Source organism: Vombatus ursinus, unplaced genomic scaffold (assembly GCF_900497805.2).
Source record: "Vombatus ursinus unplaced genomic scaffold, bare-nosed wombat genome assembly UNPS02014801.1, whole genome shotgun sequence".
Taxonomy (NCBI): Eukaryota; Metazoa; Chordata; class Mammalia; order Diprotodontia; family Vombatidae; genus Vombatus; species Vombatus ursinus.
This window is the reverse complement of record NW_020954579.1, coordinates 5,840,677-5,865,852: the sequence shown is the minus strand read 5'-3', so window position 1 is coordinate 5,865,852 and position 25,176 is coordinate 5,840,677. Positions and strand designations below refer to the sequence as shown.

The 25,176-nt window shown below is 43.2% G+C and overlaps 1 protein-coding gene across 1 annotated transcript in view; it reads left to right on the top strand.

Annotated features, from left to right (window-relative positions):
* Positions 1-25,176, top strand: part of FAM117A (family with sequence similarity 117 member A) — a 51,559-nt gene that overhangs the window by 24,894 nt on the left and 1,489 nt on the right. The window contains exons 2-7 of the mRNA XM_027872788.1: positions 5,714-5,883; positions 16,802-16,897; positions 18,963-19,073; positions 19,601-19,735; positions 20,422-20,623; positions 22,059-22,209. Coding sequence (XP_027728589.1) covers positions 5,714-5,883; positions 16,802-16,897; positions 18,963-19,073; positions 19,601-19,735; positions 20,422-20,623; positions 22,059-22,209 — 865 coding nt within the window. The remainder of the gene's footprint in view (positions 1-5,713; positions 5,884-16,801; positions 16,898-18,962; positions 19,074-19,600; positions 19,736-20,421; positions 20,624-22,058; positions 22,210-25,176) is intronic.

Sequence of the window (25,176 nt, the reverse complement as noted above, 5' to 3'; positions counted from 1 at the left end):
TAAATGATTGAACAACAACGAAGCATAGCCCAAGGGGTTGGTGGAAGCAGCTCTCCTTTCTCTCTTTGAGAACTGCTTCCTTCTAGATTATGGTGAAAGAGACTTGAGAATTGTGACGTCCAGATCTCTCCCCTGTCCTTTGTTGTATGTCTTGCCCTTTTGCCTGCCTGTTTGCTCCTTGCCATGTGGTTTACATAAATTTGCCTTTCAGAGCCTGGGCCTTATATGTGGATTTGTATGATTTTAGGAGAATGAGGTAATAATATTTTGTTAATAAGCTGCTCTGGGAGGTAAAAGCGCCTAAAAGAGTCAGATCTACCCTTTGATCCTATACCCAAAATGAAAGTAATACAAGGAGGCAGTGTGGTGGAGATAAAGCCTAGGTCCTAGGAGATGGAAATGCTTTTTTGATGATATGCTTTGTAACTTAGGGCAAACTAATGACATCCTTAGCCTATAAAAGAATGGGAGTAGTTCCTGCCTTTTCCTGTTTTATAGGGAGAGTAAGCAAAGATTAATCTAATCAACTCTTAAATTATCTTTACCGAAGGAGGATACCATTGGTTCTGATAGAGCTAAGCAGCCACTAATTTTAAAAGTATTACCTTTAGAATAAATACATTTTGATTAATAGCAGATTTGCTTTCCTATTAGGCTAATGTTAAAAATGAATATGTATTGCATGATGATTTTTCCTTGCTTCTCTCCCTTGACTATGTGACATTTTGTCTTCCTTTGTTCAGCAGCAAGATGATTATAACTTCTTTTTTGGAATCACCTGGTGCCTAGTATATTTTGTTGTAGTCTCTCCTTTTTATTCTGTGCATGTTTATTTTTATGTGTGTCTCTGGTTTGCACAAATTGTTAGATTTTGTTTTCATATCTATTCTGCCATTCTCTTTCATTCTATTGGATTATTTAATCCATTTACATTTAAGATGTGATGGTTAAGTTTACATTTTCCTCTATTTCTTTTATATTGATTTGTTTATACCCTTCTTTTTTATAGTCTTCACTTTGTCCCCACAGTTAGTTTTTGCTATTAGTAGACTACTTTGGTACTGGTCTATTCCTACAAATTTACCAAGTTGCTTAGATTTACTTAAATTGTTAATTTCTCTTTCTTCCTATTTATGTATATATTTAATTATCTACCCTTTCTTTCCCACCCAGATAAGCCTGTGGTTCAAAGTCTTTCCACTCCCTCTCTCTGCCCCAAACCACATAGCTTAAGTAGCATTATTTTGTGGTACCCTCTTTTTTTTATATAAATTTAGAATCCTTCAATTTCTGTCACTTCTAGTCTATTATGCCCTCTATTCTCTGATTCATAGACTGTATATCCATTTTTATTCCTTTTTTTCCCCATGTCCTTTATGAGAAGTAACATTTAGCTACCAGATACATGTAGAATAGATAGAAGGTCACATTAGAGGGGAAAGCACAAGCAGCTTGGGGAGACCAGGAAAGGACTCCTGCATCTGATCTGAGTCTTAAAGGAAGGCAGAGATTCTAAGAGGTGGAAGTTATTAGGGGAACAGCCAGTGCAAAGGCATGGTGATAGAGTGTCCTCTGTGAGGAACAACAAGTATACCAGTGTGGATGGATTGAGTGGGGAGGAGTGTAAAATGCCAGAAGATTGGAAAGGTAGAAAGGAACTAGGTTGTGATGAGCTTTAAATACCAAAGAAAAAAGGTTATATTTGATCTTAGAAGTGATAGGGAGCCCTTGGAGTTTATTGGTTGCCAGGGTATGGGAAGGGATTCATGGAGATGGGGAAAGGTAGTGACCTTCAGGCTTGTGTTTTAGGAAAATCACTTAGGAAGTTGTGAGGATAGATTGGAGTGGGGAGGAAACTTGAGGCAGGGAAAGCGCTTAGAAGACAACTGCAGTGGTTGAGACAGTATGATGAGGGCCTGAATGATGATGGTGGGTGTCAGTGGAGATAATGAAACATGGACAAGAGATGTTGTCCAGTTTGAGAAGGAGTAAAAAGTTGAACTTTACAACTCAGATGAGCTTTGTAACTCAGAAGTTACTAACCTGAGTGACTAGAAGGATCCTGGTGCCCTTGATAATAATAGAGAAGTTCATAATAGGAGTAGGTTTTACTTAGGAAAAGACAATGAATTCTGTTTTGGACATGTTCTATTTGAGATGTCTATAGGACAATCCAGTTTGAAATGCCCCATAGGCGGGACTAGATGGAATTCAGAAGAGAAGCTAGGGCTTGATATAGATCTGGGATTAGCATGCAGTTGATAACTGAATCCATGGGAGCAATGAGATCACCAAGGGAGAAACTATAGAGATAAAAGAGGGTAAAGGGCGGAGCCTTAAGGGACATCCACAGTTAGTGAGAAATCCAGCAAAGGAGACTAAGAAGGGCCAGTCAGACTAGTAAGAGAACCTTGGAGGGAGCAGTGTTGTGAAAACCCAGGGAGAAGAGAATATACAGGTGTATATTGGTAGTGTCAGGGGCTGCAGAGAAGTAAGGATGAGGACTGAGAAAAGGCCGTTAAATTTGTCAATTAAGATATCATTGGTAACTTTGGGGAGGGCATTTGAAGGTGAATGATGAAGTTAGAAGTCAGATTACCCAAGATTTAGAAGAGAGTATGAGGAAGAGAACTAGAGGTGCTCAGTGTACTGGTTTTTTTAAATTTTTTTAAAGGAGTTTAAATGAGAGAAGAGGAGAGATTATAGGACAATAGCCAGCAGGGATTGTAGCATAAATGAGGGTTTTTTTAAGGATGGGGAAAGCATGGGCATGTTTGTAGTCACTAGAGAAGGAAACATTAGATAGGGAGCAGTTGAAGATTAGACAAGAGTGGGAATGATTATGGCTGCAGTCTGCTGGAGAAGATAGCATCAAGAGCCTCTATCACCTCTTCATTAGAGACTGGAGGAGTAAAGGAGGAGATGCTGGGTAATGATTGCAACATGCCATATGATGAGAAGGGAAGAAATGAGGGTTTTTGGTGAATTGCCTCAATTTTTTTTGGTGAAGGTCATCAGCTGGGAGGGATTGTCATAGGAGGCTTGAGCAAAGAGAATAAGATTTGGAACACCTGCTGTTTATGAGTGGGCTAGACAGTCAATTAAGGAGGTATTAGAGGATTACCTTAGTACATTGAGGGCTCAGGGGATACTAGATAACATAAATTTTAAGTGGACCTATTCATGGTTTTTTGACTTCTTCCAGCTCTGTTCTGGGACATAAGAGTAGGAGCAAAGAAAGCAAATGGTAGGATGATACAGATTTGGGGTTTGGCAAGGTGTGTGATTGGCAATAGGACAAGGAGGCAAAGGATTCAAGAGCAGAGGAAAATGTAGAGTGAACAGGTTCACCACCAAGAGGTCTAGGTTGGGAAGTGATGAGAGGGTAGCCAGAGCAGGGGTAATGACTTGGGAAAGTACTGAGGAATGAAGGATTTGGAGGTCATGGTGAGGATGAAATGTAGGGTTAGGAGTTGAAAGGCATAGGGAGAGATGGAATGATAAAAGATTATGATTGATTAAAGGAATTTTGGAATTCATGAACATCAGAGTGGAACATGTTTGTGTGTACGTGTGTGGTAGCAAGATCAAGGGTATGACCATTTCTGTGAGTAGCAGAAAAGTAGTGGAAGAAAAATAGGTCTTGGGAAATGAGTAGACTGAGGAAATGGAAAGTAAGGGTGTTTGAAGGAACATCAGCGTTTATGCTGAAGTCCACCTAGTATGAGTGTAGAAGTTGTAGAGGAGACTGTTAGCTAGGCTACAAAACATCTAGTTTGGGGAATAAATTTGAAGGCCTCAGAGGAGGCCTGGAATGCCTCTTTTCATTGGAGGTTCATCTTTTTTCATTAGTGATTAAATTCAGCTTTGCAACACATTATTTTGGTTATGACTTGAGTCCCTTTGCTTTTCTTGCTCCGGGGAGTCTGCAAAGCTCTTTTTTCACTAGGAATTTTTAGTTCATCTTCCTTCTTACTTTTTCAATGTTTTATGGACTTTACATTTTTTAAATTAATTTGTACTATCTTTCTTTGTCTTACTATTGGTTTATTTGCTTTGAAGATAGCTTTTCTCTCATGGGCTTTTGTTTCCCTACTTTTAAAAAAAATTCTCAGTTCCTTGTCTATGGATTTCCTCCTCTCTCTTTGGCTCCTACCACTTCTACTGTTTCAGAAACACCTCCCCCCCCCCAATCTTCAACTTCGCTCCCTGCCCAGAGTAGACTGTTTGGAGAAAGGACTGACCCTAGGTATTTTCCACTGTCATGAAAACTCCTTTGATTCCTTTCCTCTCTAGCTGGTTTGTTATCTCAGCCTTCCCCCTCCCCACCAATTCCTGACTCCTTGATTGAATGTAATTAGTGGCTTGTGCTGTCTATGCCCATGGGGTTAATGGAGTTGGGGGGGCGGAGAGGAATATTTCATAAAACTTCTACCTTGTATGGGATTTCTATCTTAGCCTCAATTTTTATAGATCTGGTACATATTTCTTCCTTTTTGGTTGTTAGATTTACTATTCTGCCATTTTACCAATCTGGAACAGGTAGAAGTCCATCTAGGATTAAATATTGCCTTGGGTTGTGGGACATCAAATTGTTTGTGAATGTGAAAGCATTTTCTTCTGTTTTAGAAGAGATACACTTTTATGAACTTATTATACCTAAGATTCAATTATTAATGACTATTGGGATAACCTGAATAATTGAAACTTAGATGATTCAGAAAATTGAAAATTTACCACTAGTTTCAACCTCTGCCTTCACTATACATCATACTGTATGTACTGTTGAAATGAATAAATTTGATTGGCTCCCAGCTTCCCTCTGCTTCAATTTCACTGCCCAATATGTCTGCCTGAAAGGACAGAAAGAAATCCATCCAAAGTCATGGATATTATCCAATTTGTATTCTTCATTCTCAGATAGTTGAGGTAAGCATTATTCTTGATTGTCTTGCTTCCCTGGAATTGAATTCTGAGAGAAGTATGAGTTGTCAGAAACATAGATTGACTACTTACTCTACTCAAGACCTTGTACTAGATACTGAGAGATCTAAAAGATAGGAGAGGCTGAGTCCCTTTTCTTAGAGAAACACAAGTCTAGGGAGAACCTGAAGACCTTTTTTCATCTTAACAAACCAGGTTTGACATGATATCAGTAACACTGCATGTATAATTATGTGGTCTCCTTTGAATGACTTGGCCTTCTAGATAGATTGAACTTTTTATTAAATGTTTATTTTGTGCTAGGCTTTTACTAAGGCTTGGCGATACAAGTGCAAGCAATATAGCCTCTTTCTCCAAGACCTTACATCCTAATGGGGAAAGACAACAAATTAAAGGGTTTTGGAAAGGGGCTGGCAAGGAGGGTTTACCTATCAGAACTGGAGGAGCCAGAGACCCCACATCCAAGGTTGTGGAGGGAGGGAGATGAGAGCTGAGAACAAAAGGCATGCTATGGTGTCTAATGACAAAAGGTCCCCATCCTTGCTCAAGTGTCTCTCACTTCCTCCTCTTCCCTCTCTACTTTTAAAACAGCTAATCCAAAATAGTAAAAATAACAAGATGATTATTAAAAAAAAAAAAGGCGGTAAGGGTCTTATAGAGTTAGGGAAACTAGCTGAGGATAGCGTTAGTGAAGCTGGCTGACTGAGGGTGGTTACCGCATTTGATTCCTTTGTGCTGATGTCAGTGTGTGGGTTGTGCTCTCTTCCAGCTAGTGTTCCGTGTTCAGTGGCCCCAGAAAAGTCGGTCTGTAGGCATCGACCGCCCCGAGTTCGACGCACATTCTCCCTGGACACAATTCTTGGCTCCTACCTACTGGGCCAATGGCCGAAAGACGCTGACGGCACCTTCACCTGCTACACCAATGACAAGGCCACCCAGGTAATGGAGCGTTCCCTCATTTTCCCTAGCAGGTATGGGACTGAGACAGGTGATCCAACTAGGGAACACTTGATCAATAACACAAGTCGTCCATGGTAATAGTAAAGAGCAATGGTTCATATAATAGAGATGTACTGGGATAATTTTCAAACATAGTGTTTTGCCTGCCTAGATTAATAGTAGTATTATTTACATTTTCTAAATATCCACCCAAATGGTGGAAGTTAAAGTCATCTTGGGATTTTAAATTTTGCCATGAATAATTCCTGTTTGGATACCCAAATTGAGTTTGCTTTGCCTTTGGAATTAATTATGATTTTTTAAAAAGTAAATTTGCCTTCCTAATGATATGTTTAGGACAGCAATAGATTGTTTGCGTTACTTGAATATACCCCAACTGATAGGGGCATGGTGACTTGGGAGGGTGATAAAGGGGGAAATCAGATGGATTGAAAGTTTACACATGTATGTGATAGAGAATTGACTTCTAGTTGTAGAGAAGGTGGTTGATTTTATATCTGTAGTATCAAAGATCCCACTTATTGGAATGTTGTTTTCTTTTACTTGCTGTTCTCCAATAATATTATTTTTCATATTATTATTTATTTTATTAAACATTTTCCAATTACATGTAAAAATTTTTAACAATCATTTTTTTAAACTTCTGAATTTCAAATTCTCTCCCTCCTTTCTCCATCTTTGAGAAGGCAAGCACTTTGATTTTGATTTATCCTATAATATTCTTATTGATTAATAAACCTAGAAATGTCTTCCAGAGAGCATCATCCATGCCTGTGTTTGGGGTATGACTTTCAAAGTTCTCTACCTTCCTCTCTTACCAGGAAGGAAAAGAACACTGGATTTAGAATCAGCCGATCTAGGTTCTAATCCCACATCTTCCACTTGATACCCATGTGATCTCAGGCAAAACTTAACCTTTCTGGCTCTTTTTTCTCATCTCCAAAATGAGCATGTTGAACTAGATGACTTCCCGTCCGTGTCAACTCTGGAGTCCTATGATCACTTGCTGTTTTCTTGTCTTCCTGTCTCCTTAAGGGAAATGTTCCCAAGGTCATCCCTCCTCTTCTTATCCCTCCTCTCCTTCTCCCCACTTTGGCAAGCTCATTGACTTGCAAAAATTCCAACTATTATTTCTAAATAAATGACTCCCAAGTCTATATCTTTAGCACTGACCTCTCTCCTGAGCTCCAGACCCATACTCAAAATATCAAGGGAACTGACAGTCCTGTCAGCATGTCAAACTAAACATGATCAAAACAAATCTCCCACAGAACCTCCTATTGACTCCTCTATTTCTGTCTGTGAAAACACCATTTACCCAGTCTCATATTAGAAACCTTGTTTTTTTCCTCTTTTTGTCTCTCTCCTTTCTCATAATAGTCAGTTACTAAGTCCTTCCTGTGGCTCTGTTATCTTTCTTAAATATATCCTTTCTTATCTAATCCTACTGTCCATCCTTACTCAGACCCTATCACACCTGGGCTACATAAAAAGTCTTCTAACAGATCTTCCTGCCTCCATTTTCCTCCCTCCTGCTCCCTATCTTTCCTCAAGAATTATCTTCTTTATTCATGGATATGGTCCTGTAGCCTCCAAGTTCTTAAAAGTTCCTTTAAATTTCTACAGAACACAATTCCAATCTCTTAATATATAGTCTGATGGACTAGCCCTCTACCACCTTTCCCTTCTAGCCTTATTTTATCCTATTTATCCTCCATATACTCTGTGGTCCAGCTAGACTAGACTCCCTCTCCCCTATATATGACCAGCTCCTGTGTAAGCTACATGAAGGCAGGTATCTTATCTTTCTAAACTTTGTATCTCCCCTTGCCCCCTTGCACAGTGGTCAGCTTACATTAGGCACTTAATGTTAGTTGAATTTAATTGATTGTATAACCCTTCCCAGAGAGTTATCTATCAACTAAAATAGCAATACATACTACATGCGTACCTCAGAGATATTGCAGATTTGATTCTAGACCATCACAATAAAGAGAATATTGCAATAAAGTGAGTTACAGTAATTTCTTGATTCCCCAAAGTAATTTTTTGGGTCCCTTGGTTATGTTTACACTTGACTGTAGTCTATTAAGTGTGCAATAGTGTTATGTCTTTAAAATCAATGTATATATCTTAATAACCATCATCTGAGCCTTCAGCTAGTCATAACCTTTTTGCTGGTGGAGGGTCTTGCCTCCATATTGATGGCTGCTGACCGATCAGGGTGGTGGTTGATGAAGGTTGGGGTGGTTGTGGCAATTTCTTAAAATAAGACAACAATGAAGTTTATGTCATTGATTGACTCTTCCATTCATTTAGACACTTAGAGGTCATTGTAGGGTTATTAACTGGCCTAATTTCAATATTGTGTCTCAGGGAATAAAGAGGCCTAAGGAGAGGGAGAGAGATAGGGGAATGGCTGGTCAGTGGGACAGACAGACATTCAACATTTATTGATTAAGTTCGCTATCTTATATAGGTGAGGTTCATGATGGCACAGAACAAATAGTAACATCAAATATCACTGATCACAGTTCATCATAACATATAATAATAATGAAAATGTTTGAAATATTTCAAGAGTTACCAAAAGGAGACATAGAGCTATGCTGTTGGGGAAATGACACTGATAGATTTGCTCAATGCACAGTTGCCACAAACTTTCAATTTGTTTAAAAAAAAAAAAGGCAACATCCACAAAGTGCATTAAAACGAAATGCAATAAAACAAGGTATGCCTGTATACAACTTGGTTTAGGACTTCTTGGAGTTATTTTTCCCCAATAGCCACTCTTAAATCTTTCCTGCTTAAGTTATACCCACACCTTTTTGTCCTTATTGAAATAGACTAGGAGTCGGTTACCACCTTCTCTACCCCTTTCCTCATAGGTTTAAATCCCTCCTTCACACCCCTCCAAAGCCTTCTCTCTTCTCCAGGGCACATAATGCCAATTTTCATTTTTTAATACAGAATATCTTTTTAATGGTCATTAGCAAGTATTTGAATGTCCAGCACTGCCTTTCACAGGTTGGGATGAAGGAAATAAGACTGGGCGTGGAACTCAAAAAACTTGTGTTCTTATTCAGAGAAGATGAGTGAGCATATATCCAAGGAATTCAGTGTAGCCAGAAGGTGGGCAGCAGAGGAGGTAAAGAAATCAGGTGCTAATTGCCGAGGAGAGTTGGCAACGAAGTGATTGACCATAGTAGGTATTTGAGAAGAACAGTGAGGCAGGATGGTGGGACCTGGAGACAGATCTCTACACTGCCAAGTCACAGGGCCATGTCCAGAGACTCAAGCCATTGCTGTTCCTCAATCCTTAGAAAAGAGTACCTTCTGCTACCCTGCATCCATGGGCACTTTCCTCATTGCTCAGATAGGAATCTAGATACTACACTTCCTTTTGCCCAAGCAAGGGAGGTCTTTCAGGAAGAATGGGATTTTAGGTGGTGAGAGAATCTGTTAGCTCTGGACAATATCTTGTTTTAGTCTGCAGGTTTCCTTATACTTTGATCTGTACCCTTTCAGCCTTCGTTCCCAACTTTCGAGGAAGCCCTTGTCCCCTTCCTTAGCTGCAGCTTTCTTCTCCAGCTCAAGGCTGTTAGATTTTCCTTGGCTGGGTCTGAAGGCCTGGGCTCCAGCCTCTCTGTGTTTTTGGTCAAGCTGCAGCTGTAGGCCAGATCTTTTATATAACAGGCCCGGGCTCACTGCCACAGTGAGGCAGAGGTCGGAGATGCTCCATCCTCAGGCTTGGCGGATCTAGGGCCACACAGTTCTCTTCTTTCCTGTGGATGGGCTCCAGACCTCTAGGAACTCATAGCAACCTGTAAATATTGTGTGGCAGCAGCAGGGAAGGAGAATTCAGAAACTATGGGCATCCATTCTCTGCCTCTAACCAAAAGATCTGCTCTACCCATGGAGAGTTCTGGCCTCTTCAGGGTTTGTTTGCATTAAAGGGTCCCAGTTTTCCCTTCAACCAAAAGGCCTCAGCTTGCTTGAGTTTGGCACTGGATGTGAATGCCCATCAGAGGTGGCAACAGTGTCTGTCAGTATTGTTTCTCCCCAAGAAATGGGTGTGCAGTCACATCACTGTTGAATGACATGGTCCCCAAAACAAACCGTTTGGAGAAAGATGGAGGAGGGGAGGCAGTGCCCATGAATCTTTGGAAGCTCTGAAAGCCAAAGACTGTTAAAATTTGGGCTTGATGCCAGGGTACACTGCTTAAACCAATCTAGCGGCTGTTACCACTCCACCCCAAACCTCTCTCCCACCCTCTACCATGTCACTTCTACCCATGCCAATACAGTTTGTCATCTGTTATACTCACTATAACTGGGATAGGGCCTTACCTCTGCCACCCAAGAGGAAGCAGCTGTACCCTGTATCTTGGAGCACATCTGCCTCTGCTTTCCTGGCTGCTACATGTCTTTGCAGCGAGGCCTAAAGCAATGGCTATGGGCTGGGTTGCCCAGCCCTCTTCACACCCCTAATTATGTAGATACTTTCTGAAGCAACTAAGGGTTCTGCCTGACCCAACCTTGACATGGGCAGCAAGCATTTACTGAGCCCTTGCTGTATGCATAGCTGCCAACGTTGTGTAGCCAAGACTTACTCTCAGAGCAGAAGTCAGGGTTAAAAATTTTCAACTGACTTTGGCTACAATAAAACAGTCAGCAGGTATTTCCTGCCTGATCCCACAGGAGCAAAGTTCTATATTATTAGACATTTGGGGCACAGAGTGAATTCATCACTCTTTCCATTACCACACTGCCTTTCATGTAAATGGGTTCCATCTCTCCTATTAGACTTTAAACTGCCTAAGAGCAGAGACTATGTCTGGTCTTTAGAATTAGGATACCTGGGTTCAAATCCCAGGTGTGACTCTTGCTAGCTATGTGACCTTAGGCAATTCATTTCAACTTTCTGAACCTGTTAGCTCATCTATAAAATGAGGATAATACTGTCACTACCTGTGTTCCAGGGTGATTGTGAATAAAGCACTTTGTAAACAGGAGAGTACCATATGTGAATGAAGTGATTGTTAATAATTACATGATAATAATAATGATACCAGGTTGGATGGGTTCATGGGACTGTGTTAGCTGGGAGAATGGATAGGATTAAGCCAGTGTTTCTTGGAAGAGGTGGCCTTAAATTGTGCACCTGGAAGAGTGAGTTAGGTTAGGGTGAGAGGGGAAGAAGAGGAATTGTTCTAGATCTGTGGGACAACTTCGGCGAAGGAAAAAGAGGAAGACTAGGGATTCTAAGAAGTCTGCTTAGATGGAACAGACAGACTAGGTAGGAATGAAGCAGGAGCTAAGGCCACATGGGAAAGGACTGTCCAGCTGGCAGAGCCTTGGAAGGCTATTCAGATATGAATGTATGCAGTGAGGTCACCAGAAACCAAAAAAAGGCCCCAGATCCTGAAAAGGGCATTTGATTTTTTTTTTTAGATTGTCAACAGGCAAGCATTAAGCAGGGAGCAGACAGATTTAATAAAAAGAGTGTTAAATGATTTATATAGCTGAAAAGGTATGTACCTAGATGATGTGAATCTGCAGTTAAATCCCTTTCTTCCCCTACACATCCTGGCTAAACATATAATAAAAATGGGGAATCTCTGGCTAAGTAACTGATGGAACTGTACCATCATTGTCCCCATCCTGGTCTGTAGGGGTTTCTGTGAGCACCTTAGAAGTGTCTATCAAGGATTTCTCTTTTGCAGCAAGCATATAGTGTTCTTCCACCCTTTGCCCATCCTTCCTCCTAACAGTCACTAGCTGGGGAGGAGCTGCCCAGCCAGCCATTGTGGAGTAGTTCTGCTGGTGAAGGGGCAGGGCTGGTAGCAGCCTGTGCCAGTGGCTGTGGTTACCCCCTCTGCTTTCTTGCTGCGCAAAGCATTTTGTCTTCTTGTACTATCGAGAGAGAGGAAGCGGTCTCACCACAGCTGAAACAACTATTTCAGAAAGTTCCTCTGTTGGCCACCTTCTTTTGTAGACAAGACACCAAGGGACCCGCCCCTCCTCATCCCACACAGGCTTGCTCCCCACTTTCCAGTTGTTTCTAGAGGATGTGGGTGTGTTCCCCACAGGTTGGGCTGCTTATGGACTGACTTAGCCCTTGTAAATAGATCTAACTGGCATTTCTCAAACACAAGGGGAGGGGAAGACCAGAGGTACAAAGTTGAATATAGATAGCTTACTTGAGGAAATGCTCCTTCCCTTGTTCATCTTGTTACCTCGTTTTCTGCCCAGCCCCAACCCTAATAGCACCTCTTTCCCCCAAACCAGTGTTGCTATGATCTTTCTTTCTTCCTTTTTTTTTTTTTTTTGGTATTGTTTGAAACCAAAAAAAGAGATTACAAGGCCCTCCCTTTCTTAACACTGTGGCAGCATTGACAACTTATTCTGTGGTTTGGCCCTTTTGATAATGGGGTGATAAAGGCAATGAGGTCAGATGAAAAAAAAATCAGAGGATTATTGGGATAATTAACTTGCCTTTTGACTTTTGCAGTTCCATTTCTGTTCTGCTACACAAGAGCATGCATAGGTATGTATGCATGTGTGAGAGTGCATGCTCACACACACACACACACACACACGCAGGCATCTAGGCATGTGACGTGCTGGACTTAAGAGTCCTGGCTACCTTAATACTCTCAAGCAGACTGCTGGTCCGTGGATTTCTCACTTTCGTTGGATCTCCTGGCCCTGCATCAAACTGTGTTGGCCCCCAGATGGCCCAACTACTGCTTTATACCTCGGACATACTCTGCTGCCATAGTTAATCACAAACAAAGTGGGGAACAGGGCCTTTCTGCTGCCTTCATGACCTTGGACAAGGCGCGCTCCAGTTTTTTCTGGGGCCTTGTTTCCCCTGCCGAATAAGTGGGTTGGACTGTGTTGTCCCTTAAGTCACTTATGGCTCTAAATGTGCTCGGTGACTGTGGTGCCTGTTTCAGGGAAACAGATCTGGGTGGGTCTGAGATACATCTCATTGCAAACTGGATGTCCCAGTGACATCTGAAACTCCGAACCTGTCCAGAATAGCGCGTGTATGTCCGGGGCTTGTTTCGTTCTTTGTGTTTGTTTCTCCAGCACCTAGCGCTGTGCCGAGCACATAGTGGACGCTTAATAAATATTGATTGATTGGTTGATGCCACTCCACCCCCACCCCAACCTCTTTGTGTCCCTTCTGGGTTATTCCCAGAGAGGATCTTCCTCCTCCCCCGCCTCTCCCAATCAAACTCCTGCATGTCCCAGACAATTATTGAGCTGCTGCAGCTCTGGGATTTCTTAACCTGCAAATGAGGCTTCTGATGTCTGACCCACGTCTTGCTTTGCATAACCTAAGCATCATCTGCAGGCAGTGACTGACGACACCACCAGACAGGCCAAATTCTCCCCTGCGCCCTGGTGTTAAAAATAAGTCTGTTCTGGTGCACTGGTCCCCTTGATGAGGAAAATCTTTTTAGTCATGCTATACTTTTCCCCCAACCTCAGCAGATTTAGGACTGTTCAGAAAGAATCTCCTCAAAGTGCTCTGAAGCAGAGAAGGCCTGGAGGCCTGGTGATCTCTGTTGTGGCCAGGAGGTCAGGGAACTGAATCAGATCCCCTCCCTAGCCGTGACTTTTGTACTTTTAACAGTCAGTTCATTACTTCCCTAGTGCATGTCACTGTGTTGTGCACTAGCATGAGACCCGGATAAAGCAGGCAATAGCCTGAAGGGAAACATCATTCCCATCCAGAAAAGACAACTTTTGCCCTTGAAGCTCCCTGTTTAGTTGGAGAAGGATGAATACACATAAAACTGACTTAAGAACACTTACACAGTGATATATTAAACAAAGACAGGGAAATAATGACCTAATCTAGTCTGTTGGTACAAAAGGGAGATGGAATAAATTAGCCATTAGAACCAAGTGCAATTCACGAGGGCAGATTTCCTAGAGGAAGCAAATGGGGGAAGGAAGAATAAGACTAGATGAAAGAGAACAAAGGAAGGAATCTCGACTGGGAAGAACAGAGAGGGTGATCTCTAGGGCAAGTTTGCCCAGCTAGAGAAGAGGCCTTTGAGGATTAGCAGGGAGAAATAGGAAAGGAGAAGGGCTATGAAGGGCAGGTTAAAGAGCAGAGATTATATCTACACAATTGGCATGAGGCACCATTATCAGTTCCTAAGTAGAAAGTAGATGAGGGTCAAAAAAGTGCTTAGGGAAGAGATGATTCTGTATTTTAGATATTTATAGAGCTCTTACTAATAACCCATACCTGCTTGCATTCTCTCTTACATAACATACCAGGAGAGAAAGTAAATGGATAGATTATAGTAGACACTGAACACAAAATGAGCTACTATTGGAAAAGCTACCTGGAGGAAAGGGAATCTGGACTGTAGCTCTGGTGTTCACTAGCCCACCCATTGAAGCCATTGCCACCTTCCCAGGTATAAGGGAATTAGGTGAGCTTCAAGGTTCCTGCTGACCTACTCCATAGTCAGGGTGGAACAATTTCCTCGACCTCAGGGACAGTCACATACCTGCAGGGATAAAAGGGGTGCAGGAAAGATAATGACTGCCCAGTCTTCCTTTGCAGGGAGCACTTCCTTTCATAAATGTCATTTATAGACATTGTAGACACTCTAAAGGAACTTCCTAGTTTAGAGAGGAAGAAGCTTTGGGAGGCATGATGAGTTGCAAGGTTTTAGTGTACAAAAAGTCCAACTAGCAGGGCCATTAGGTATGAGGTCGGGAGTGTCAGGATGAATATGTCCTGTGTGCCTTATTTCCAGCCCTAAATATTCAGGTCTAACCTCAACCTCAGGGTTCCACATCTTCTCCAGAATGTTCCACTGACTTCTTAAGCTCTCTGTCCTCTCTAACCCATTTTTCACACAGTTGCCAGTGTCTTTCCCAAGGTACAATTATAACCTTGTGACTGTCCTTCTTGCAAAACATCAATATTGTTTATTAGGATAAACTATTAGCTCCATAGCTCAGCAGGGAATGCCCTTTACAACCTGGGTGGGCCAGACTAACCTTTCCAGCTTTCTTTTAGACAGTATTATTCCTGTTAACACCATTCTTCATTCCACCAAACTAGACTTTTGGCTGCTCTCCAAACTCAGCATATCTGCCACCTCTTCATTTAAGGCCCAGCTCAGGTGCCATGTCTTCTGTGATACCTGGCCTATCTTCTTCTCTCCCAAACCCTAAACCTTTCCCTCTCCTAGCCACTGAAGGTGTTAACTCTTCTCAGATTTTCAGAGAATTCTTTTTCTAGTATATTCCTTTGCCTCACATTACCTTGTACTAAATGCATCTGTCCGTGCCTTGTCTTTCACACACATAGATACCCACATCATAGAGTATAAGCTTCTTGAGGACAAATGCTGTCATTTTAAAATCTTTGTTTACCAGCACCGGTGTCTTTCATATAGTAGATGCTTCAATAAATATTTGTTGCACTAAATTAATTCCAGATCAGTGGGGGTGGGGAGCATCTAGATACTGACCAGTGAAGGGATGCCCATATGTTTTAGGAAAGGTGTCCTCTCTGAAATAAATTTGAATGAGATCCTGATAGATGAGTATCTGTGGAATGAAGGGGAGAGGAGACAAGATCCTCCTCTCTGAAGGTGTGGTCCATCTTCATTCTCTTGTTCTCTCTCAAAAGGCCACCTGCCATGAGCACAGTCACAGGGGATGACTTCTGAATGTCTTCATTGGAGTGACTCAATGGGCTGTTCGGTTGTGGAGTGTTTTGTTTTTGTTTCCTTTTCTCCCTTTCTCTGAATTTGCAGCAGGCTCTTAAGGGGAGGACAGCAGAGGGGCTAGAAGGTGACGATTCCCAGACCCTCATGTCTTTGGCAATTTGTCCATAGAAGCTAGAGAGGAAATATGGCTATGCTGGAACCCTTCTTTTAGAATGGGAAGTGGAGGGACCGGGACCATGGGGACTATGCCTGGAGCCAAAACCTTGTCATCCAACCTTTTGGGATAGAAAAGGCTGGGCATGAGGCACTGTGCCCCTGCTGTAGCACTGCCAGCAAGTTGTCCTCTGACCCCTGCTTCAAACCCTCAGGTAGGAGGGAAGTTGCCTCCTGAGGCAACTCCTTCCATTTTGATAATGCTTTGGGGAAGCTTTTCTTTATAGGGAGCTAAAATCTGTTTCTTTTCAACTTCTGCCTATGGCTCCTGATTCTGGCTTTCTGGAGCCAAGTAAAACAAGTTTGATACCTCTTTCAGAGGGCAAGCCCTACGAATCTTGGCTATCATGTCTTCCCCCTTCTTCCTCTCTCCCTTTTGTTTATACTATGTATTCCCACCCAGTTCCTTTACCAGATCCATTTATGGGATGTCTTCAGGCTCTCCCACCATCCTGGTTGCTTTTCTCTGGATATGTGGCACCCAGAACTCATTAGTGGAGCCTGACAAAGTAGCTGAAAGGCATTTCCTGTATTTTTGGGGGGTAGTAAGCACCTGGAGTAACTGAACCAAGACCATGCATGGTCTCCTCCTGTTAGGGAACCACCCACAGTCTAATTGTCTCTACCATCAGGAGTTCCTGGACAAGTTGGGGAACTGGAACATATTAAAATACATGCTCAGCAAGTTCAGATGTATTAAGTGCAAACTGAAGCCTCTGGTGAAGGAGAGGATTTAGAGTCCCAAAGATCTGAGGTGAACGAAACAAATCAGAGGTGGCTTGAGAAGGAGGTTGGGAAGGTTCCAAGGATAGGCTGGAGGAACTGAAGTGGGAGGATACTCAGTGGATCCTGAAGCCAGCTTTAAGGGCCTGCCTGATGCCCAAGGCTGAAGAGCTTTCTGCCTCTTCTTGCATCCCCATAGCCGGCCATAGGAGCTGGTCCACCTCACTACATTTCTCTCCCTCCAGACACCCCTGTCCTGGCATGAGCTGGAAGGTGAGCAAACCGGCTCCTGCACCCACAAGCGCTCTGCCTCCTGGGGTAGCACAGACCACCGAAAAGAGGTAATGGTCGCCTTTCCTCTCTGGCCAGGGGATCTGCCCCTTTTCTCCCACCGCTTTTGCCCCATGGTGCCATTCCTTCATCACGTGTCTCCAGAGTGTTCCTTCATTCTGGTCAGCTTGCTCCAGGCCACTTACTGACTTCTGCAAGCTAACTCCTGTCCCACTGGCAGGATGGGACCCAGGGGTTCAGACCCTCCTGCCAAGTATAGGCCAGGCCCAAAGCAGCTAATGCTTTCCAGGAGCCAAGCAAAGAGTTTGAGTCCCAGTTGGTCTCCCCTTTATGACTTTGCAGCTGGAGCCAGAAGGCACTTCACAGAACTAAGCACTGGAGAAAAGCAAGAATTAGGGCCCTGGGAACTGACAAGCCCTCGTGGTGTTTATTACTTAACTGTGTATCTAGTCTTAAAAAAATAGCTTAAAAGCACTTACTAGCTCTGTTTTCCCTGGCCCACCCTCTCCCCTGGGAGCTAAAAGCAGTGAATTTAAATAAAGAGCCTTAGGCTAGGAATTCTAGGGTTCTAAGGCCAGCTCCATCCTCTCCACAAAGCACTTGCAAGCTCCTTTTTACTGAAGTGGAGGACATAGTTAGTATAATAGAGATGAAAATACTTTAAAAGTCCAAGAAACATGGAAATGCATGGTTTTATTTATTAACAATGTTTAATTTTTAAGGTAGGTGAGGGATTTGTCATCACTCAAAAGAGCCAATCACCGTAAAATCTCTTTAGTCACCTATATGAAGGGAGGGAAGTCATGGTATAGAGATCTCAAGATAATAAATGATCTGTAATTATTTTGGAAGAACTTGGGAGTGCATTCTGTGGCTTTGGGGTACCATATTTACCCTCGAATTCTATTTGGCTTGGGCTAATATTAAAATGAATACTCATTTGCTGAGTAAGTACAATTTGGGGACTTTGGGGTATGGAACTGGGTTATGTGCTGGGCAGAATGGGGGCGAGCAAAAGGAAAGCAGTCCAATTATAACAAATTTGTGACAGATAATTGCAATCCATAACTATTTAGGGCTAATGGAATCCAGAAACATCCCCTGAATTCTTTCTTGAGAAAAGTAGTGTGATTTAGTGAAAAAGCCTTGGACTGGAAATTTGGAAAACCTGAGTCCCGGCCCAGACTTTGCTATTAAGTCACTGCCTCCTAGGATCCTAGATTTATAACTGGAAGGAATCTCAGAGGCTATGGAGTCCAGTCTCCTCACTTTACAGATGAGGGAACTGAGGACCAGGGAGGTTTAAGTGACTTGCCTATGGCAGTAAATGTCAAGAGATAGGATTTGAACCCATTTTCCCCTAACTTGAAACCCAGTCCTCTATCCACTGTACTAGACGCCTCTCTGGGCCTTAGGTTCTCCAGCTGTTGGACACAGAGAATCATTTTACCCTATTTAACCCCAGGACTGGATTACATTAAAGACCAAAATGAATTGGATGTGATTCTACTTTGAGGAGTGAAGAGTGCTATGTGACTGCAAAGGAATTATTTGTTATCCTTAAGAGTGTATGACTCTGTTGTCCTGAAGTCTGTTGGAGGGAAATCTCAGTCTGAACTTTTGTGCCTCTTTAGTAATTGATAATTGATGTTCACACTAAAAACCCTAAACTGCCTTCTTAGTCAAAGAGCACTTATGCTCAATGTGATATTAGTGCTAGGGTGTATTTGGTGGTATTCTTGTTCTTTGAAAACTAGTGATCTGGATGCTAGATAAAGCAACTATGGAGTTGATTTTTATATTTTGGTTAATAGATTATGTGGGAGAATAGACAGTTTACTGTTTTATTATCATTGTTAATACTTCACGAGAGCTGATTTAGTTGAGATTGAAAGCTCTTCAATCCATCCTTTAGTCCATCTGACTAACACTTTAGAAGAGCTCTGAATACAAAGCTAGGATCCCAGTCATAAAGGCCTCCCAGGGCAGAGATGGGAGTCAATTCTAGTCCTCATGGACCTCTTCTAGGAGTTCCCATATGGGTGGGAAGGATACGTTGGTTCTTCTTGCTATGTCTGACCTACTTTTCTCCTCTGGTCTACTTTGGGCTGCCAGATCACCAAGCTGAAGCAACAGCTGCAGAGGACAAAACTTAGCCGGAATGGGAAGGAGAAAGAGCGGGGCTCCCCAATCCCAGGAGACCATGCTGTTCGGGGAGCACTGAGGGTATGTGTCAATGCTAGCCTATCAGGGGCCCTTCCTGACCCTTTTCTTACTCTCTCTGGGCACAGCCTTAGTTAGGCCTGGCTGTGGGTTTGGTCCAGATTTTTCTTCCACTGTACTGCATGACTTTGTGGAGTGCTATGCCAAATAACTGACCAAGATGGAGATTTTAGTCTTGCCACTGATTGGTCGGTGATTTTGGAAAGGTTCTTTGCTTTTTTTTTGAACTTTGGTCTCTCCCTGTAAAATGGTGATAATGATGCTGCCCTCTCTGCAAGGCTGTGGCCTCTCTGGGTCCTTGACATTGGGGACTGCTGCTTCAGATGGACGCAGGGCCTTCAGCAGCATCCTCCACATCACCTTTAAAGTTCTTGTTTCTGCAGGCCAGGTGTTGGCAGCTTTCCTACTGGCTCTTCTCAGAACCTTTGGTGCCCAGCCAGATAGAAGAATCAGAAGCTCCAGATGCTGAAGAAACCCTCCCTAAAGTCCCTTTTATTTAATTCATTAGACTTATTTGTCCTTCCTCCCAGGCCTCCCCTCCCGGTTTTCCCTCAGGTTCCCCGGTCCTGCGACTTAGCCCCTGCCTGCACCGAAGCCTGGAGGGACTCAATCAAGAACTGGAGGAGGTGTTTGTGAAGGAACAGGGTGAAGAGGAGCTGCTGAGAGTGAGTAGTGTTTCTGTTCTTTTCAGCGTTCCCCCTGCCCCCAAGCTTGAGCCCAGGGTGTGGGGGAGAGCCAGAGCATCTGAATTCAGAGAGCAGTGAACTGATTCTTAAGATTCAGGAGCTGTTCACTGTCAGTCCAAAACTTGGATTGATTCTCTCCTGGGTGCCCAACTAAAACTCAGTTATTTTGGGGAATAATAACAGGAAATCAGGTCAGGGTGTGGGGGAAGGTATGAGGCAGAGTTTGGGCCCTCTACTTCCCAGTTGGGATATACTGCATTAGCATGGTAATAGGGGAGGGAGAATGCTTACCAAACAACATGCACAAACAATTGCAAATGAATTTTGACCAAGTCAGAATCAGGGTGACTGTAATCAGGGAAGGCTTTCTGGTGGCAAGTTGAAATTTTTGGAGCTGAGAAAAAAGATGGATCATGCTTTAAGAAAAGGAGGTTACCCTAGCCAGGAAGAATTTGACTGGTTTGGGGTTGGAGGACAGTGGAGTGAAAAGGGGTTTGAACAGAAATGACATGATCCAAATCACATTTGAGATAGTAGCTGTGAGGAAGGGATATCAGGATGTTAAAATTACCCAGGTGTCAAAGCCAAGAGTGTTTGTAATAGGTTGGTGGCTGAGTTGGGTTGATAAACCAAGAATTTTTCCTCATGATTTCCTCCTCTCCCAGATCCTAGATGTCCCTGATGGTCACCGCGCACCTGCCCCTGCTCAGGGTAGCAACAGCGATTCCTCCCTCCTTCCCCTGGAGCCGGGCAACGTTTCTCTCTCCCCTTCTTTGCCTCTGGCATCTCCCCAGCTCACTGGCCAAGCCAGCCATTTTGAATCCCGAGGTGCAACGGAGGAACTGACACCTACCCCCAAGGAAAAGGGTAAGTAGACAGGGTAAGGAATTGCAAAGCTGGCCTGGAGGCTAGAGGGACAGATGTCCCTTTCATTGCCTGCCATTTAGCTTAAAGCCTTGCCTTTCTGCCTTATCAACCAATCATAAGGTATTTATGACTTATCTACTTATTCTGATTATTTCGTAAAGAGAACTGGTGTCTGTCAGCCTTTTAGGAATGTACAGTCCAACATATCATGTGGACAAACACAGAGAAGATAGGCAGTGAACAAACAGAAGACAAATAGGTATATTTGCATTCTGAATAGGTGGAGAATCTTTTCTTCAAATCCTGACCCCTTCCAAACTTTCCTGTTAACTGTCTAGGGTACCACCATCCATCCAGTCACCCAGGCTCAAAATATAGGAGTCATTCTGTATTCCCCACTCTCTCTTTCCTCCCATATCCAATTTGTGGCCAAAACCTGTTGATTTTGCCTTTGAACCTGTCTTGAATACCTCTCCTTTTCTGCTTTGATAATGGCACCACCCTGGTACAGGCCCTCATCTCTTCACACCTGGACTTGTAATGGCCCACTGGTTGGCCTACCTGCTGCAAGTCTCTCCCCACTCTGCCAAGTGATTTTCCTAAAGCTTGGGTCTGACTATATCAATTTCCTACTCAATAAATTTCAGTGCCTCCCTATCAATAGAAAATCCTCTGCTTGGAGTCCAAAGCCTTTTATAACATTCCCCATGCATGCTGTCCTCCTTTCATGTTCCTCCTGACCCCAGGCATTTTCACAGGCTGTTCCCCAGGCCTGGAGTGCTCTGCCTCCTCATCTCCACCTCCTGGCTTCCCTAGCTTCCTTCAAGCCCCTACTAAAGTCCCAACTACTAGAAGAAGTCTTCCCAATCCCTCTTAACACTAGTTCCTTCCCTCTGTTGACTTGTCTCCCATTTATGCTGTATAGAGCTTGTTTGCACATAGTTGTTTTCATGTTGTCTCCCCCACTAGACTTTGAGCTCCTTAACGGCAAGGACTGCCTTTTGCCTTTTCTTTGCATCCTCAGGCATGGTCTGACACACAGTAGGTGCTTAATCCATGTTCATTGACTAGGGAGAGTGGATAGAATTTTATGTTTAAAGTTGGATTATGGACTTTTTGTTTAAAGTTGCTTCTGAGAAGATCAGAAATACTTTCTAAAAGAGGGGGTGGATTTCAGGAGCTATTGAAAGGAAAAAAAAGATGTCAGACTGGCAGTCAAGGCAGAGTATTACAAGTTTAAGCAGTATTGAGAAGGCAAAGGTTTGCCAGTGTTCGGTCCCCTTGGGCTGGGCTGGGCAAAATTGGCATCAAGGTGGGTGCAGATTTGCTGTCTTTCCCTTTTTTATCCCCTTACATCTCTCTTAGAGTTAGAAGAGAATTTTTGCCATTTCCCTCAAAGCCTGACTGGCTGGCCCGGTTCCTCCTCTCCTTTCAGCACGCTCTCCACCCCATGCAGTCCTGCTCGAGGATGATGGCCCATCTCCAGTGCTAGCCTTTGCCTCGTCCCCTCGGCCCAACCACAGCTACGTGTTTAAGCGGGAGCCCCCTGAGGGCTGTGAGAAAGTCCGGGCCTTTGAAGAAGCTCCGTGAGTTGTTCAAAGAGAAGGGGAAGGAGGGAGGGACACTGAGGATGGGAGTGGTGATGAGGGTGGAAGGGGAATCCCACTCAGCCCCATCTTGGCACCTGCTCTCATGTTGAGCCCTCAGTTCATCCAAGTTGCCTTTTGTTTTCTGTGGCCAGTTTTTTTGTTCTTCTTACTGCTTGGATTATAGAAATCTTTGTCATTCCTCTTTGAGTACTTCTTACTCTGTACATGGCTGTTAAGTCAGTAGATACTGAAAGGGAAAGATTCTTGTTTCTCCTAGCCTTCCTAGCCCAGTGAAGATGTCGTATGGGGCACAGAGGCTTGCTCTGCCCAGCCAGAAAAGTGGAGCCTTTCATTCCTGGCAGGGAGGAGTCAAGGCAAGAGTTAGACAGCTTTCCAGGCCCTCCTGGATGCTTCTTCACCTACCTATGCTATTTGAAGTCTCATGACTTCTCAAAGCAGCCAACTTAGTCACAAATAAACAGAGTGGGTTCCAAAGTTGAGTTAGGAATTTCTGGATGATCTGTGCTATAGCACCCCTCTCTCAGCCAGGAGAATTGAAAGATGGGCTTGTCCTGCCTTGCCAGGCTTCTGTATTGTTCCCTTGAGCAAGAGCTGCAGGATTGACTCTTGATTCCCAGAATCCTAGATCTAAAGCTGGAAGAGTTTTCTAGTCTAACCCTGTCATTTTACAGATGAGAAAACCGAGGCCTGGAAAGGTTAACTTGACTTGCCCAAGGTCACAAAGATAGTGAGTGGCAGCAGAGGTGGGGATGGCTCCAAATCCGCTTTTCTGTACAGAAACCTTTTCCACTAAACCATGATGATTCTCCATTGTTCTCTTATGGTCCAGCAGCCAATGGGGAATTAACCCCTGCCAGGGAGAAATGGGGCAGGTAATGAATGCTAGGACTTACCATTTTTTTTTTTTTGTGAGAGACAAGAAGTAGAGGTGCTCAGGGTGGCCACTGTAGTATATAAGGGAAGAGAGCTCTCCAGCATAGGAATTTAGGATTCTGTACTCTCTTTCTCTTTGCTAAAAAGGATTTACTTTCTCCTAAGAAGAGTTTCTAATATTCCTATGTGGCAATAGCTGGAGGAATGTTATAATGGGGGAATGGATACAGTCTGAACAAGGGTTGAAAACAAAAGCCACTGTCCCTAGGACCTAGCTGTCCCCTATTTGTCAGGCGTCTCCTAGAGCTGATAGGATTGAGTGATTGATTATTCCTCCAGCATTGGCTGCCCTTGATGTTTTGGGAGTTATTAGCCCCTGCAGATCTGAAAATTGTTTTTCTCTTGGGTCCTTTTTGGGTTAATTTTTTTTAATCTTATTGATAAATTTTATTTCAATACAGCACAGAAATTCCCAGTTGACTTTCTTTCAGTATATATTCCCTGAAAACAGATCAGTAAAATGACATTAAAGTGTAGAATTGTATATAGCTAGAATTCTATATAGCTGTTACTCTCTACAGAGACCTAAATCTCCCACCAGGATACTGAGTTGTTGATTCTCTTGGTCTTTTCGTTGACTCACAGAATTAGAAGATACCTTGAGGTTATCTGGTTTGACCCTGTGCTTCTAGGCAAGCCTCCATTTCAACCATGGGTCAAGATCTCTCAAAGCAAAGATTCTACACTTTCCTTTGGTTATTTTGTCACTCCTTCCTTAAGGAAGTTCCATATTGTTTCTTTCTCTCCTGTTTAGTTATAGTTTCTAATTCTTTGATTCTTTTCCTCTTGAAAAACCTGACCATATATTCCAGAGAAACACTTGAGCTAGTAATAACTAGCACCTTGGCATTGAGTTCCATGAGTATAACCATCCTCTCCCCCAACTATAATATATGCAGCTGCTCCTTTTTTTCCCCCCATCCTTACCGCACCAGTGGAATTTTCCCAACTCCTTTCCGTTGAGAGGTCCTCTGCCTGGGCTGTCACGTAAGTGGATGCAGGAATGATGGCAGACTTACAGTGGAGTCCCCTCTGCCATAAACTCCCTGTTCCCCTCCCTTGAGCCCACAGAATCTGGGAGCTGTTCTTCTCCTTTACCTCAGAGAATATTTTGGAAACCACAAAGGGCTGTGGACATGTGAGTTTGTATTCATATTAGTAAGAATAATTCTGGAATTGGAATAATAACCAGTTATGGAGGGTGTTAGAACTTCACTCTTCCCTTCTGGATTTTACTTTCTCAAAAAGCCCTCCCAACCCTCTTTGTTGCTTCACATTCAGGATCTCAAAGGATTTAAGTACACGGCCCATGATTATCACAATCATCCCTTGAATTAATATTTTCTGATCTGAGTTCATTTCATCATTCCACCATCCTTAGGAAGCCCAAGACAGTAGAGCCGATTCTCCCTTTATGGGGGAGTAGGGAAGCTACAGTTCAAAAGTTAGGTAACTTGTCCAAGATGACACTTGCCCAGAGCACGGAGGTTGTAAGTAGCCGGTGGGATGGCTCTAGGGAGCTTTTCCACTGTCCTAAGATGCCTCTCCTTTGTTCTCTCTGGGGATTTTGAAGAATATTCAGATGGGACTGTGTATACCTCACCCTTTTCAGATGATCTCTAGAATGAGCAGACCTCCATGTGGTCATTTGTCCATAATGCTGATTTCAGGCTGCCTGAACCTGGGGAGATCACTTTTGGTCCCAGGCCCCCATTTTTCACTGCCTCAGGAAGTTCTTCTTCCTGTCCAACTTGAGTCCCTCCTGATCCTACCCAGAGTCTATTTCCTGTTTTTCAGTCATGCCTCTGGGAAGATGAAAAACAGAAGGACCTAAAGTCTCTGTATCTTTACCAAACATGGACCAGCTCAGAGAGAAGAATGAGCTTCCCTTCTCCCCAGACTCTATATTTGTTGCTGCTTGACTCAGTTTGTTCATGCCTTTCTCTCTCTCTCTCTCTCTCTTTCTCTCTTTCTCTCTCTCTCTCTCTCTCTCTCTCTCTCTCTCTCTCT